Here is a 16,681-nt window from a genome sequence, read left to right on the forward strand (position 1 = left end):
AACTTGGGAACATGAGGTGCTGATTGAGAATCTGTTTCCAGGAACCGCACGAGCTTGAAATCACTCTCTCCTACTGTACACTAGGTGTGCTGTGATTCAATCCAGGGATGTCGACACAGAGTCAAGAAGAAGCACACACACACACACACACTGCTGCTGGTATTCATCATGACCCTTTGATGATTTACACTGTACTTGAGCAAGCTGGTGTGTCGACTCAGATAACCACTTGCAGGATCTATCAGATGCTGAGGACAGCCAGCAATGGAAGCCTGCTGGAATTTTATTTGCGATGAAGTTATGAAACCCGAGCTCGCAACTCGCAGTCTCGCCATGAATCTTTGCACCCTCCCCTCTCGATTCCTCGTCAAAGAATGTCATGCAAAGGGAGCAAGCTCAGTTCTCCTCAAATAAGAGCAGGTCGAAAATATGCAACAAAAAGTCCACACATCACTTCTGCATTTCTGCACACATTTTAGCAACATTCTTTTATATCCTTGTTCGTAAAGGGTAACAAAAAAAAAAAAAATTTGTTGCTGCAACTTTTGTTAGGTATAGGGCACTCAAAGATTGGAGGAGAGAGTTTTGACTTTCATCCTTACATCGTGTCCAAATCTGTGTCATTGTGTCCTTACAGGAGAGCGCAAGAGGAAGATTCTCTGTAACAGAGAGTCAGACAGGGTGGTAGTGTCAGACCAGAGGTGTCACGGCACAGCCAGACCTGTCGTGATCACCGAACCCTGCAACACAGAATGTGAACTAAGGTGGGTAATACCTCTCTGTTCTTCTCTCGCTTTGTCAGTCCACCTCACCATTCATTAACTGTATCACTCCATCATTTTAACCAACCTTCAACAGTCCAATCAACCAATCAGCAGTCTGTCTCTGTTTCCTAACTCTACCAAACCTGTCACTCCAAATCATTCTATCCTTCCATCACTTTATCTCATAGCCTTTCCAATCACCTTCACTCGCTCAAGAAATCTGTCAGGTAGGACTTCTGAGCAGACTTCTTTGACCCTATCCCTAACCTGTCACCCTTGACCATGACCCAGGTGGCACGTGGCCCGGAAGAGTGAGTGCACGGCCCAGTGCGGCCTGGGATACCGCACTCTGGAAATCTACTGTGCCAAAATCAGCCGCACAGATAGCAAGACCCAGAAGGTGGATGACCGCTACTGTAACAACCAGCGCAAACCCGATGACAAGGAGAGTTGCCATGGAGACTGTAACCCGGGTGGCTGGGAGTACTCATCCTGGTCAGAGGTGAGACTGTTGTGGGAAGCGCGGGTTTTGCGTGTGAGCGTAATCCTAATGTTTGACCTGTATGTCTGAGGTTATCACAGGTCATGTGTATGTGTTTAAACTTGCTGATATCCAGAATGCATGTATTGCAGTGCTCCAAGAGCTGTGGTGGGGGAACCCGCCGTCGAGGGGCAGTGTGTGGAAAGGCAGCCGAGACCGGCGCCGATGAGAGCAAGTGTAGTCAAAGGGACAAGCTGGCCGTCCAACCCTGCAATGAATTCCTCTGTCCACAATGGAAGACTGGCGACTGGTCTGAGGTCAGTTTGGTTTGTTCTCCAGTGGAAGACTGGTCAGATGTCACTTTGGTGGTACTTATAATCTGTAATCTGTTGTTAAGTGAACTGAGTAGATGAGATATCCAATAATTGGTATTTTACCCTAGGTGTACACTAAATGTTTACCTGATGTGCATACTTTCACCACTTAATCAGATAGATAGATAAATAACATCCTAATGAATGAGCGTGGTGACTAAGTAATCTGTGAGTTTCTGTAATGTGTGTAGATAGAGTTACATAAGACTTGTGCATATATCTGTGAGGGAGACCTCCTGGTGTTTATGTAGCTGGGTTTAGTTAATGTAAAGAGGAACCATCCCAAATGTAAATAGTTTTAGGCCCGCAGTGATCTGGGTCAAATGTGAAATCCCAGTGTTGATCATGTATGTCTTAGCTTAGGGAGAGTTACTCCCCACCTTCCACTGCGCTGTGTGTTGGGAAACCAGTGTTTTCAGGGTTAGATCAGACTTAACTCCTGCACAGTTTACACATTCTAGACCAAGAAGCTTGCAAGGCTTTGGGCAGCATTCCAGAAATATTTCAGATCTCCCATGTGGTGCTCCTAAATACAAACACCCACACTGTACTGTATACATATACACTGTACTCACACACATAAACAAACACTCTTGCCCTGTTTTTTGGCCCCTTCCAAAGGCCTTTTGTTTTGAAATCCTCATATCCTGCTTTACGCAGGACCAAGTGTTCATGATCTGTCAAGCAACTGTGAACTAGAATGCCAGCCAGCTCAAAGACTGGTAACAGCCAGTGCAAGTGTAAGTACTATGTCTAAAACTTGAAACGTGTACCTTACAGTGCCTGGTGACTTGCGGGAAAGGCTACAAGCACCGCCAGACATGGTGTCAGTTTGGGGAGGACCGTCTAGACGACCGCTTCTGTGACTCGTCTAAACCTGAGTCGGTGCAGACATGCCAACAGCAGGAGTGTGCGGCTTGGCAGGTCGGACCCTGGGGACAGGTGAGTTGCCCCGGTGTTACCAGTAATGTTGGTGTATGGTATCTTTGGTGTAAGGTTGTCAAGAGTTGGTCCAACAGTATATCATGGTCAATGATGGGGGGAGAGGGGGGAGTGATGCAATCTTACACTTGATGGCAAGACCAATAACACCAAACTTAATGTTTAGTGTTATTCCATTAGTGCACCAAAACAAGAGACACTTTCATTCCAAAATAGCAAAAAGGCCAGATTATTGTGTTTGGTGTATGATGAAACGTAGCATTGTTTAGCCTTACAGGGACATGAGCTATACTTTACTTATGTGCTAAGCTTGGCCTGTTTACCACATGGCGTACAGTAATTTATATGAGAGCTAAGCCTGTATCTGCAAAACTCCCAGGTTTGGCTATATTCAGGACATACTGTCATGATTGTATAATGTGTTACTGTCACTGTATAGTACATCTGTGCGTGATATGGTTCTAATATTAGAAAATGGGGTAGTGTATTCTGTATAAGTCCTCCAAGATGCTATTTCTGCTATCTATGATAAATAGCCACTGGGTTCATAGTTTAACACAGAAGTCTGTCCAGTTGGATAGGAAGCAGCACAGAGGCTGACATTTACAAATGTTGTTACTTCTCCGATGAATTCTCCCCAGATGTAGACCAATGGCAGGACATAGATAAGCTAAGCTTGTCATTTAGCACTATCCCCTATTCACTCGCCTGTTTAGACAGATAGGCCGGCCTGCCAAAATAAACATACAAAATCTGTAGACAATCTGGGTAGTCCTATTCCTCTACAGAGGCTTTGCAGAGGCTTATGCATATACATATCTGAGGAAATAGATGATCAAGGCTGTAACCTAAAAAGGCAACAATCTGTGTGTGTGAGTGTGTGTGTGTGTGTGCTTACACATATGTGTGTATGTGTACACAGAGAACCAAACAGCCCCAGCCCAAAAATGTGTCCCCCATACCATCAGGGGACATGCTCACGTTAAGGTATATTTGAAGCCGTTTAATGAAGCGTGGGCGAATGGTAGCTGAAGTTGCCGCCACACAAGTTTGACCCTGTTTCATTGGAGCCAGCGAGGCAGAAGAGAGCGCGGGGTAGTGTACCCACCGACTTGGCTACAGTGGAAAAAACGACAGTGCAATGTAGATGAGTTACTCATGCATTATGATCTCTGAGACTCTTATCTGCTTGGCACTGAGCTGAGGATGCTTGCCAGGGGAGTGGAGGGAAGAGAAGAAGGCTTTTTGTTGTTGAGGTTCACTTATCCATTTTTTGGGGGAAAATTTGCTTTGTTGGCTTAAATGAACAGACTTTTTTTCCTCTGCCTCTCTTGTCTTTCTCTCCATTTTCTCTTTGGCTCCTTTTTACTTATGCTCCCCCACCACTCCCCCCCCCATCCCATTTCTTTTTCCCTCTGTGAACCCAGTGCACTACCTCGTGTGGGCCAGGCTACCAGATGCGAGCGGTGAAGTGTGTGGTGGGCTCCTACGGCGCTGTCATGGATGACACTGAATGTAACGCCGCCACCCGGCCCACTGACACCCAGGTAAGAAAGTCCTTTCTTACTTGTGTCTTTTCTCCATCTCTCTAACCCCTTCTCTCCCTCTCCTCTCCCGCAACTGCCCACAATCTCTCTATCTCTCTCTCGCTGAGAGAGGAACAGAGGCGGGTTGTTCCTTGGTTGGGTCTCAAACGGGTCCATACTGTGAGGCAGGAAGGAAGCATCCACCTTCACACACAGACACTCAAAACAGGCACAGACACACACACACACACACACACACTTTCACAAGCACATCAGTTTCATTGCCACCTGGTCTCAATAAGGCCATGTTGTCTGATCTAGTCTGGTCTAGAGAGAAAGCCAGAGGAGGGGGGTGGTACCGGCCTCACTATCCCCACATGGAGACACACAGCTGGCACTGTCTCTCTCTGACAGACTCCCTCAAAGCCTACGAGCTGCAGGAGGTCCTTCTTGGTGTGAGGGGGCAAGCTGAACTGGCATTAGCCTCCAGGTAGAAGGTACTGTAACTGTTAACATAGGACAGGGATGGAGAAGCAGCTAAAAACATTACAATGTTATTCTTTGAAAAACTGCCTTCATTACATAAGAGACACTTTTAGTCTGGCAGAACTAATGCTTGTCTGTTAAGTGTTTACTGTTAGTTTGGATCCCACCCTCGCCTTAGCCTTAAAACTCCTCTTAGCTGAGACATCTGTTCTTGGACGTTTTTAGAGAGTCGACCTGACTGCAAGCCCTAAATAATCATAATTCACAGTTAACAGCGCAGGTTTCACTTTATGGACTTTCTTCAAAGATGTGCTTGTTCAGACGGAGCAATGTTTTATGGACCCTCTTTTGTGTACCACTTACTTACCAATACGTTTAACGGCCTTGCTGAAGAGAGTCGCTACAGTTTCAAGTAGTTTCTTCCCATCCCTTCCATCCACTGGTTTGGAAGGTAGATTCGGCAATTTTCATTTGTTGGAGAGTTTCACTGGCTTAGGGTTGAAAATGTGAAACTGTGTGTCTGTGCACACACACACACACACACACACACACATACCCACACACTCACACACACACACGCCTAGAAACCTATTCTGAGCTGGATGGGGGTTTGGTCTGGTCAGGGTGGGGCGTAAACCCATTTCAGAGGGCTGAGCATGCAGACTCAGGATGAGGCCCCCCTCTAGTCGCAGCAGCTCTTAATTCCGGTGCCTGGGCCGGCAGAGCCAGTGACCCTGAAGCAGTCGCCCCACCTCGCTGTGATTCAGCCAGCCATGAAGTGGGCCACCAGGCTGCCCATCCAACCACCAGCCGACACGCCGGGGCTAGGGAAAGATGGAAGGATGGATGGGGGGCCGAGCTCAGGGAAGGGAGAGATGGGGCGAAGGATGCTTTCCCTGAGTTGTCAATGAGGGGAAAAGGGAAGAAAAAATGTTTCCACACATGGTTGGGAGAAAGACTGAAGATTTATGAACACCTTTGTGGGCCTACCATACATTTTGTAAACGCATTTGCTGTAATACATACACATAAACCCACATAACTGCAGAAAAGTGTGGCTACTTCTATGACTTTTTAACAGTCGTATTTTAAGAGTTTCTACATGTATAAAGGGACAGAGTGTGTGTAAGGCTGTGTGGCGTACAGCTGCTTTCCCGCTGCCATGGGGCCTATTTGCTTCCGCTGGGAGGCGGAGTGTGGAATGTGGAGCCCGCTCAGACCCTGTGCGACCTGATTTAGGCCCTCACCCCCAGAGACTGGGGGTCAGAGGGCACCAGAGGGCAAGGGGTGGAGGGGGGGGGGGAGGAAAGGGCGGAAGGTGAGGGACAAGGGGGTGGGTGTGGGGAGGAGTTTAGAACCACGCCAGCATTGGCATTGGAGCCCTGAATACCACTCCACTATGACCTGTTATGACAGGGATCAGGGCTTTATGCTGAGCGGCTTAATGCCACAATCCATAGTTTGAACTGGCGGGGCGGACCCTGCTCACGTTGTTTTGGTAAGGTGGGGGAAAAGGGTTGACGGGAAACACAACCACTCTCAAATATATGGCTGAAGGAATATATTTTTAGTTGTTAATGACTGACGCTAGATGTCAGAAGAGTTGTTTCTAATATTCATGCTTTCTAATATTCAGATTTTGCTTTTAATTTATTGATCACTGTTTCTAATCAACAAGTGTATTCCCTTTGGTAGGACTGTGAACTGGCCCAGTGTCCCAGCAGCCACCCTGTTCCCCCAGGGACGAAAGTCCCCTCCCACCAGAGCCACAAAACCCAGTGGCGGTTCGGCTCCTGGACGCAGGTTGGTTTTCCTACCACATCGCCAATCCATTGTCTCTCTGTTAGTGTTCAGCTTCTTAAAGTATAGTTCACCCAAAAATAAAAAATGTCATTATTTTAGTTTTTAGTTTGTATGTCAATATCACACCCAGTGAGTTTGCTAGCGCAGCTCCATGGCAGCCTTCCAAAAATGCTTCCAGAATTCCAAAAAGGACAAAAAATGACCATAAAATTACTCCACACAGCGTAATCCAAGTGTTCTGAAGCCAAACGATTGCACTGTGGTCCCAAAAGTCCAACAATTACCTCATTACCTCCTAGATTTTCCCTATTCACGGAGCTCTGCTCACCCTAAAGCGATCTGGTGGAGTCTTGCTGCCTTCAAGTACTCCTCGTAAACTCGTACTTCTGAGTTTTACTATTGTTAATACAACTTGTCATGTATTGCAGTATTTTTTAGTCAGAAATAACAAAACCTTGAAACAAAAGTAGCTGTTTTGGTGACTATTTTAGAAACCAAGTGGTACAGAGCTACTTTGAGCTGCAACAGCAGAATGAAGAGTCAAATATTCCCATCAGTTTTGTAATTAATATTACAAAATCAATTATGTCTTACACAAATTACCTAGTAAGTTAATGGCTAAAAGTTGTTCTATATTCGTGACACCTAAAAGTTAAACAAAGAGTTAGAATGTCATATCTTGGCATCTTGGGTATCATGTAAAATTTGACTTTCCCATTTGTATTTATCACTTTATTCGGTCATTCAAGCACACTCTACCCATAATTACAATATTTCTGACAGCATTTGAGGGCAGCATCTGCTTGCTACTGTTGTGACGGTTGGCGCGGTGTAGAACAACAGTAGAAAAACGCAGCATAATCCAAACACTTGGACTATGCTGTTTGGAGTAATTTTATGGTCATTGTTTGCCCTTTTTGATCTCCATTCACTCCAGTTGTTTTGGAGAAGGCTGCTATGGAGCAGTCCTGGCAAACTTGCTGTGTGTTATATTGACATACAAACTTCACCAGTGTTTCCACTGGCATGAGGGTGAGGAGATAATGACCGCATTTTCATTTCTGGGTGAACTATTCCTTTAACCTTTCTCCTATTCACAACAGTGCAGCGCCAGCTGTGGCAAAGGAACACGGATGCGCTACGTGAGTTGCCGTGACAACCAGGGTGGGGTGGCAGAGGAGTCAGCGTGTGCCCACCTACAAAAACCCCCCGCTAGAGAAGTGTGCTCTGTAGTGGCCTGCGGACAGTGGAAAGTGCTGGAATGGACCTCGGTAAGGAAACCGCCACATCATCTTCATTTATTGGGTGGTATTTGACCTGGTGACCTGGTCATTTATTAACATTTTCAAATTATTAAGCTGCTGCAACTAAATTTACTTTAGCTGAACCTATGTTTGACAATCTGAAAAAAATATTTGAAAAGGGCTTTTGCTGCTGAATCTGTTAACATTTCCCCTCAGATCTGCAGCTCATTATACACACAGACTGCGTTGTTGATTAACTTTAATTGTGCAATGAATATTGCCAAGCAGATGTTATTCTTCCTGCGAGGCTTATTTATTTCCATGTGTTGATAATCAGTCTGCATTATTTTACACCTCCATTGACAATCAGTATGTCTGCACAGGCTGTGTATATAGATGTTTGTGTATGCAGGGATGTGGAGACGGGGGCGGGGAGGCAAGGGTGTACTGAGGCCTGGTAAAGGGCTGGAATGACGCTAGAGAGGGAGTGTGTTTGTGTGTGAGTGTCTATGTGTATGTGTGTGTGTGTGTGTGTGAGAGAGAGAGAGAGCGAGAGAGAGGAATTGGAGTGAGGCACAAGAGTCTGAAGCTGGGAGATGCGAGGGGCTGCAGTGAGGGGCTCCAGTCTTGTTTACAGATGGTTCTCATCAAACAGAGTGCTGGTGATACAGTGCAGCCAGACTGCAGCTCTGGCCACCATGCGCACACATACACACACGCACACACGCACACATACACACCACCATGCCAAAGACACTCGTTGACCCCCCAAACAGGAAGTAGTTCATCCCAAGGCCGCATATGATCCAATGAGACCTACCCCAGCCTTACACACACACACATACACACACCCAGACACACACACACCTGTTTTTGAACAGAGATTTAGATCAACACCACAGCATAGTGGTCTATATGACCTACTGTATGTAATCCAGCAACAGCATCAAATAATATCACATCATACTATGTTTTTAAATCCCTCTTTCGGGAATTCCCTACTGCCCAGTCTAGGTACAGTGTCTTTAACCATGTGAAATCCCTAACATTGTGACACTACAGTGTAAACTTCTGGACAATGTAATCCCAGGCTAGGTTTCAGAGTAGACAGCTGTTGCATAAGTATAATAGATCTCCTTATGCAAGCGAGAAAGTGGACTCTGCTAGGGAGAAGCTAATTGGAGCAGCGTTAGTGCTTGGCAGAAGATCTGCTTTGTGTTACGTTCCTGAAGGGAGAGAGATGTGTGCTTGGGTCAAGGTCCTTTAAGGAGATACTGCACCGTCAGTCAGTTTTCAGATGAGTTTTTGCTAAGTCTGGCTTGAGGAGTAAATATGGTGAAAATTGCAGTGATATTTTTTGCCGCCTTTGACAGGGATGAGTTTTGTGTTTTGTTTTGTTCCTGAGGCTAATGTTAAGGTTTAAAGACATGGCACTGCAACTCTGAGAGTGGACGTGTATTCATTCACATGATTCATTCTTATGATTGATCCGTGTGTATATATATACTGTATATATGTGCGTGTGTGTGTGTGTGTGTCTCAGTGCTCAGTAACCTGCGGCCAGGGGAAGACCACACGACAGGTGCTGTGCGTCAACTTCAGTGACCAAGAAGTGAATGTTAGTGAGTGTGACCCGGATGATCGTCCCACCACGGAGCAGGATTGTGCCATGTCCCAGTGCCCGTCCCGCTCCAGCGATTCCCGGCCTTTCCCGTCCTCGCCCAGCGGAGGCACCAGGAACAACCTGCCCCGGAGCCAAGCCCACCAATGGCGGACCGGACCCTGGGGCGCGGTGAGGGATCTTACTTACAAATATTAGCAGCGATTTACAAACTAGTTCTCTGGGGACCGAGGTTTGAAATATTCTCCTGTTTACCCTGATTGAACGTAGTATTTTCTGCTTCCCTCGTGTTGCAGGGACTTGGGAAGGCTTTGGCAATACAACATAAGCCATTAAAGTATGGAATTAATTTCTTAATAATAATCTGGGGAACGATTTTATTCTTCCTACAACTCATTATTGGGTTCTGATGCAGGCTTGGACAAACACTGTCTAGTAGTATATGGCCATAGTTTGCAGAAGGAGGATGCTCAGCAGGTTGTTTTTATGTTGTTCTGGTCGCTTAACATTCAGCAGTGCAAAAGCTATTCTCCTTCCTTAGGCAGATTGTTTTGCCCCATATCTGTTTCTGTAAATCATCGCGTTCACAAGGAAAATGCATGTAACAGTTTGTGCTAACAAGGCCAGGAGAAACCATCCCCCTTATCCCCCTGTAATCACACCCTGTGCATAACTACCGGTGTGTACTACATCTCGACTGTGATGACTTGTTTCCAAATGGAGGGTGTTGCTTATTTAATTTCTATGTACGTCTTTTAAACTCACCCTGGTAACTGTCTTTCTTGAACTGAAGCTAAGCTCTCTAAGCCCTGCTCTCTCTTTTAATGTGAGGCCATAGCCAATGTGATGTAACGCCGCAGAACAGCGTGACCTGAGAGCCAGAGGCCGCTCCCCCCCGTGGTTCTCTTTCTCTGTATTGTTCAGCTGGTTTTTAAAACTGGGTTAGCGATAATCTCTGTCCCAAAATAACTTTGGCCTTTTAAATAATTCTGGGAAATGATGAAAGTTATTTCTGGTGACTCTTCCTTCCTCTATCCTGAGGATATGTATTTTAATATAGCACTAAGACATGGTCGGTCATTCTGCATTGTTGAGATTACTCTTGGTATTGTTCGGTGAATTGGTGCCATTTTGTATTCGCGGGGGACAAAATGTGTGTAGTGCACGTTCATTCATTAATCTGTGTACTGTGTGTATTTCCTGTTACGTTAATTTACTGTTTTGTGGCTGGGAATTCCTGTCTGTGTGTGTTTGTACGTCACTGTGTGTCTGTGTAACTGATTGTTATACAGTATATCTGTTTGGGGCTCATTTACACCTATGCTACTCCGTGCACCTGTGTGTGGGAAACATCTAACTGACAGCGTGCTCTCCTCTCCCTGTGACGTCAGTGCTCCAGCACATGTGCCGGAGGTTTTCAGCGGCGTGTGGTGGTGTGCCAGGACGAGAACGGCTACTCTGCCAACAACTGTGAGGAGCGCACCAAGCCCATCGAGCAACGCTCCTGTGAGTCCGGGCCCTGTCCGCAGTGGATCTACGGCAACTGGGGAGAGGTAAGAGAAATGCCATTTTCTAGTTTTACAGCTGTACTCAGGGCACCGGCTTACAGCTCACACTCGCTCTTGTGGTGTGCTCGGCAGATATTGGTCTAGGTTTGAGAGAAAGTATTAAATTCAAGAAAACGTTGGGATTCTCATTCCCCTTTGAATGATTATTGTGCCTGTTTTTGAAATTGCTCTGTGTGGAGGCCTGTAAATGCATTAGAAGCCAGTTAGAGCTCTTGCTCACAGTCGGTATTGTTCACACAAGCCAGATCTATTTTCAGATGAAACAACTGCCCCAGCTCTTTCTTCACACCCACACACCTTTCTCCCATACCTGTCTCTACACACAACCTCTCCTCCTGCTGTCTGCAGTGCACCAAGCCATGCGGGGGTGGGATAAAGACGAGGCTGGTGGCGTGCCAGCGGCCCAACGGCGAGCGTTTCAATGATCTGAGCTGCGAGATCCACGACAAGCCACCGGATCGCGAGCAGTGCAATACTCAGTCGTGCCCGTCTAGCCCCCACTGGAGCCCAGACCCATGGAGCTCGGTACGCTCATAAAAAATACTCTATACCTTTTTTTTCCACCCTCGCATTTTTTTTTCAAACAGTCTTACTCTTCCATCTCACAAGGAATTTCAGCGCTAAACTGTTTTAAGCATGACCAAGCCAAACACACAGTGCCGCACAAGTCTTAAAGGGGCAGGATGGCTAGTGCTTTTGCACTGGACAAATCACACTCATCTTCACTTTCATCTTCACTTTTAACCCCATCCCCTCCCCATCCCACCCCTCTGGTGCCTGTGATTGGTCATCGCTCTCAAGACAGTTGGATAACTTATCTCTGTTGCACTTAACATTGAAGATACACTAACAAGATATATGCCAAAAAAGTACAACATGACAAAATGCTTCATTGACAGCTGTGACCATAAGAACATTTTTTGTCAGTCTAGTTACCATAAAGCCGTTGTTGGTCCTTGTTACAGTATTGACAAATTCAGGATCACTTTGTATCACAATCAAAGTTAGTTTGTAAAATATTGTTTTTAAAGATAATTTATTACTTAAGATATTTTTTCCTTTTTTATCTTTTGTATATAGCATTAACCTTAAAAAGTGATTTATTTTGTGTCTTAGCTTTTTGTATTCGCACACTTAGCCAATCGTTGTTCATATGCAAATACTGATGAATGTTTTTGTATATCAGGAATATACGATGCCTTGTTTTTTGTTATCATCCAAAGAATAACCCATAACCCCCAAACTTTTGGTGCTACGCAGGACATTCTGTTATTCCAATATGAACCTCGAAAGCACCAACCTATATGGGACTATATTTGGGCTATGTACTTTGGAGAAGTATACATCTTTGAAATGCTAAAGCTCAACTGGCTATTGTATCAAGAATTCAATTTGTCTCAAGGCACATGCGGTTTGTTAGACAGAAGTTACTAATCTGAATTTGACACTTTATTTTACAGTTCTGCAAGGAAATTAACAGTAGTGTGGCTCAGAAATGACTCTAAAGCTCCTGAAACGTCCATTTAATAGAATGGAGAAATCACAGCACAGTCTCATTCTTCCTTAGCAAACACCCAGTAAATAGCTGCTGTAATAGGACTGTAAAATAAAGTGTTTCACCAATTTTGTGGTAATTAGAACTAATAGCCATTGTATTACAGTTTGGCAGAGGGTTTTGACCCAGATTTCCTTAGTGTGGCCAAACCAATAGGTTTAAAGCTCTCTGCTCCAAAGGTGCTTGATATGAGTATATTTATATTGTGTTAGACAATGTTTGCTTTGTAAATACTAGGAGTTGCTAAATATGCTATGCTCAACAATACCTCACTTGGAACAAAACACAACTCAACTAGCCATTAAACTATGATAACCTACACTACAGTGGTGCTTTGGCAAAACAAGGGAGACCTGAGATAAAAATATCAAAAATTCACAATCAAATTTATGGTCGGGTAGGTGTTTACTGTGGCACCTTGCTTTTTGATACTGATATTTTTTGTATATTTTATTTCTTTCCATGAGCAGTTTGTTGATTGATCAAATACTTTAGCTAAATGGAAAGTGTGTCATAGATTTGATTAAAAAAAAAATTTGAAGTGTCTTCATATACCCATCAAACAACTTGCTTCACTTTAAGAGAATGGTCCTGTTGTAATGTCGTATTTTGAACACGCGATACCTGTGACCACAGGGGAAGTTAATAGTGTTTTGTATCCGGAGCTCGTACTCTGAGCCAACCTAATGTGTCTACCTCAGTCTCTGTTATGATTGCCCCCCTGCCGTATCTTTCTCTCTCTCTCTCTTGCACTGGAGGGATTTTTGCTGGCTAAGATTAACCATGCGTTGTTGAGGCTGTCCAGTGCAGTTGATGGCCCTAAGCACAGATCCAGGGTGTGTGTCATCTTCTACCTTGTATTGCTCACCATCCTTTTGGGGGGGTAGTGAAAACTGATCCAGAATCTGTGGTTAGGGGCAGCTTTTGCCTGCAGCCCACCCAGTTGACTGTCTCCTCCTGGTCATAAATGTCTGTACTGACATCACACCTTATTTTAAGGGCCTGTTAACACAGCAGTGAGTACATATCTTACCACACATCGTTTACTAATGAGAACTATCGCTTGTAATGACTCCCACATGTGTGACGGTAAGACAGCATAAGATCAGATCTAGGTTGATTCAGAACATAGTATTTACATATCAGTAAAGTATCCTAGTTATTATGCTGTAGAATATTCCTGCATAGTTTCATTCTTGATTCTAGACTGTTTTACTCTTTATGGCCAAGTTCATGGTGCAAACAGCAGTACAGCACAGTACATCCATAACACCATATCAACAGGCTCTTGAAATAAGTATTTTTTATGCCTCTCATTCAAAAATGGCAGTATTAGTCTGTGTTTCAAGAACATTTCTGTATATTTATGTAATTACTTGTATTTATTGCTACTTCATTATAATGTCATGTCAATATTTAATTTTTTATGGATTTGTTGAATTTCTGTTCATTTTCAGAAAAGGTTACGATTAAAGTGAAGTAGAGGTACTATTAAAGGCTTCTTTCATTCTTATTTGAACAAAACATTTATGTCAAGTGCCCAGATCAAGGCCTAAAACATCTACCACCATCCATATTCCTTGATGATCATAATTTTATTTGTGAAGTGCACTTCTGCACATAATACCTTAAGTAGAACATTGTTAACTTTTATGGCATGGGATAATAATGTTCTGAACATACCAACAATTTCCACAAACCATCTGCGCTCTTGAACAAGCCTATCTCTCTTAAATACTTACCAGCAGTTCTCAGGAGGAAAGCTGACAGTAACTCACACCCCGGAACAGTAGTCTGAAAATAGTTGGAATAAATGAGATAATTGCTGCAAGGAACCACTAACGGACATGTGAAAACATTTATTACTACTAGTCTTACTGCTTTGCTTCCAACTTTGTAGCCCTGTTAAAAGGTTTGGCTATGTTATGTACACTTCAATTTAAAAGTTTAACTCAAGATTACCGGCTTGAGCTAATTACAGTGTGAACATGGATGTGGAAGTGGCCTATATTATTTAGGGCTTTACCTATGGATTTGGCGAGAATATTTCAACAGAGAGGCCTGGCAAATAGCTTATAAAGCAGTCCTCCCAGCTAGTCTTTTCAAAGGGCTGTTTTCGCTGAATGAAAATGCACAAATCACTGAGCAATATCTTTGTTATTTTATGAGGTCAGGGCCTCTACTAACCTCTTTGAGCAATTATGCTTTTACTGTCTGTGCCGGGAGTTCAAAGCTCTTTGTATCAAGGTAAATCTTTATTCTGTGTGACAATGCCTCGGTAGACCTCCCATCTCATTTACTGTGTTCATTCATTCCTAATGCCTACCCTGGCTTTTTTTGGGACGCCTGGCGACGCGTGCTCTTCTATGAAGTCGCCAGCGCCCTCTGCCCCTCTCTCGGGCCCCTCTCCTCCGGGCTAATGCGGGTTGATGACATTGTTCCGATGGTGGGGGGCCGGTGACAGTGACTCGAATGAAGGGCCGTCAGCAAGACAATGCAGGGGTGCATTGGTGGGTCAAGGGTCACGTTTGATCTGGGAAGGGGCCCTTCCCGGTTCATCTCATCAGCACAGACGGACTTCTGGGAAATTGCTGTGATCCCAGGAAAAAAAAAAAAACGGAAAAGCCGTGTTATCTATTGAGGGCCGGAAGAGCCCGATAGACTCTGTTCTTCAGGATTCCCGGACACAGCACTGGCAGTGGAATGTGGTGTATTTAGGGGTAGGCCTATGTTGCGTGGTGCTGACTGAAGCTATGTTTCTCTGCATTGTGTGAATAAAGTTGTACGATTCGAATTATGCATTTTGTCTCTGGCCATACGAGGACAGATTCTAGTGTTTATGTCAAAATTGTCTTCTGAACTGTCTTTAGAAGTCAACTGCATAATCAGATTAGATTGCTTAGCTGGTTTGTGAATGACACTGACAGTGGCATGTAGCATAATTAGATATCAATAAAATTGTTTATCTTGAAGTGGGAAATGTTAAGGTCAAGTGTGTGGGCAGGTGATGTTTGTAACAGTTAATTGCTCTGCATATTTGTAGAACCCCACAGAATTTGTAGGCCAGGTTAATGTAGAGTGCATGGGAGGTAATGCACTGAGAAAATGCGTGGTGATTTAATTTCACCTGTTTATGATTCCTAAGGTAATAGGAGGGCATTTGAGCACAATGGCTGGAAAGCCCTGTTAAAGAGTATATAAAAACTCTTGAGGAATGACCTGACATTTGAATAGAACAACAGCCTGGCAGACTGCCTAGGATCGTAAATGCCTGCTTTTAATGATTTAAACCTTTTCTGCAAAGCCCTATTTCTCCTGTAATGGCCCACCTTAGTCCCACCAATGTGTGTGATCTGCTTACCACAGTTTATGTAAAACAAATGTTTGATTGTGTTCATATTGGCCAGTAACACTAAACATACAACATAACATACTGAATAGCATCACAACATAATGTCAGTGCTGCTATACAGTATGGCACATTCAGTCGTTTTGCCTTGATCAGTGTGTCAGCAGCTAATTTATTACATTAACCATCAATAGTGTCTTACTCTATGGAGAGGAGTCAATCTCGTAAGTCTCTGCAGACGTTATATTTGCTACAATTCATTATTGGGAGTGCAATCCCAATATTCATAGAAAGACACATACATCATATATAGAAAACAGCGTAAATATTCCCATGTTTATTACAGATAAAGCGAAGCAATCCCCATAAATAATGTGGTTAAAAAGGAATCACACAATGTTGATATGGTTTATTTTGTTTTCTTTATTTAATGGCACAAACCAAAATCATTGAAAACTGTCACTTTCATCTGCTACATCTTGTCACTGTATTTTGTAGAATGAATAAATGAATAATCTTATTCCCTCCATTACACTGTGACTTACCATTGCACAGTTCATATCCCTTTGATTAAATAACCTCGACAATAAGATTGTTTTTTTTCTTTTGTGATTGTGTAAATAGACAGCTCATTGACATCATTGACAACACAAATCCACTGTCCAGCACATTGCAAATCAAATTGGTGACCTAGACTGAACTGGGAAATAAGCATTTTATTTAGCCCTAGGAACTGTAGGAGCCCTCCTTCACTTCCCTTCCTCCCTCCCATCCCCTCCCTGAATGAGGTGAGAGGTCATAGCATGTTCCTGTCCAGCACAGTCCCTTGCTGGTCAGAGCAGCACCCCACGCTGGGCCACGTACTCGTTCAACTCTGAGCCTGTCGCTTCCCATCCATCCCCACACGCAACGCCCCCTTTGATTATCCGAGCACAATCCAACAACCCCTCTCCACTCCCTCCCGTAAC

At 44.1% G+C, this 16,681-nt stretch overlaps 1 protein-coding gene across 1 annotated transcript in view; it reads left to right on the forward strand.

The window, feature by feature from the left end:
- adamts9 (ADAM metallopeptidase with thrombospondin type 1 motif, 9) overlaps positions 1-16,681 on the forward strand; it is a 46,332-nt gene that overhangs the window by 16,335 nt on the left and 13,316 nt on the right. Inside the window, exons 19-28 of the mRNA XM_071915604.2 lie at positions 638-764; positions 1,056-1,266; positions 1,398-1,562; positions 2,400-2,561; positions 3,989-4,108; positions 6,269-6,376; positions 7,480-7,647; positions 9,164-9,412; positions 10,633-10,794; positions 11,158-11,334. Of these exons, the coding sequence (XP_071771705.2) occupies positions 638-764; positions 1,056-1,266; positions 1,398-1,562; positions 2,400-2,561; positions 3,989-4,108; positions 6,269-6,376; positions 7,480-7,647; positions 9,164-9,412; positions 10,633-10,794; positions 11,158-11,334 (1,649 nt within the window). The remainder of the gene's footprint in view (positions 1-637; positions 765-1,055; positions 1,267-1,397; positions 1,563-2,399; positions 2,562-3,988; positions 4,109-6,268; positions 6,377-7,479; positions 7,648-9,163; positions 9,413-10,632; positions 10,795-11,157; positions 11,335-16,681) is intronic.

This window comes from Centroberyx gerrardi, chromosome 5 (genome assembly GCF_048128805.1).
Source record: "Centroberyx gerrardi isolate f3 chromosome 5, fCenGer3.hap1.cur.20231027, whole genome shotgun sequence".
In the NCBI taxonomy this organism is placed as follows: Eukaryota; Metazoa; Chordata; class Actinopteri; order Beryciformes; family Berycidae; genus Centroberyx; species Centroberyx gerrardi.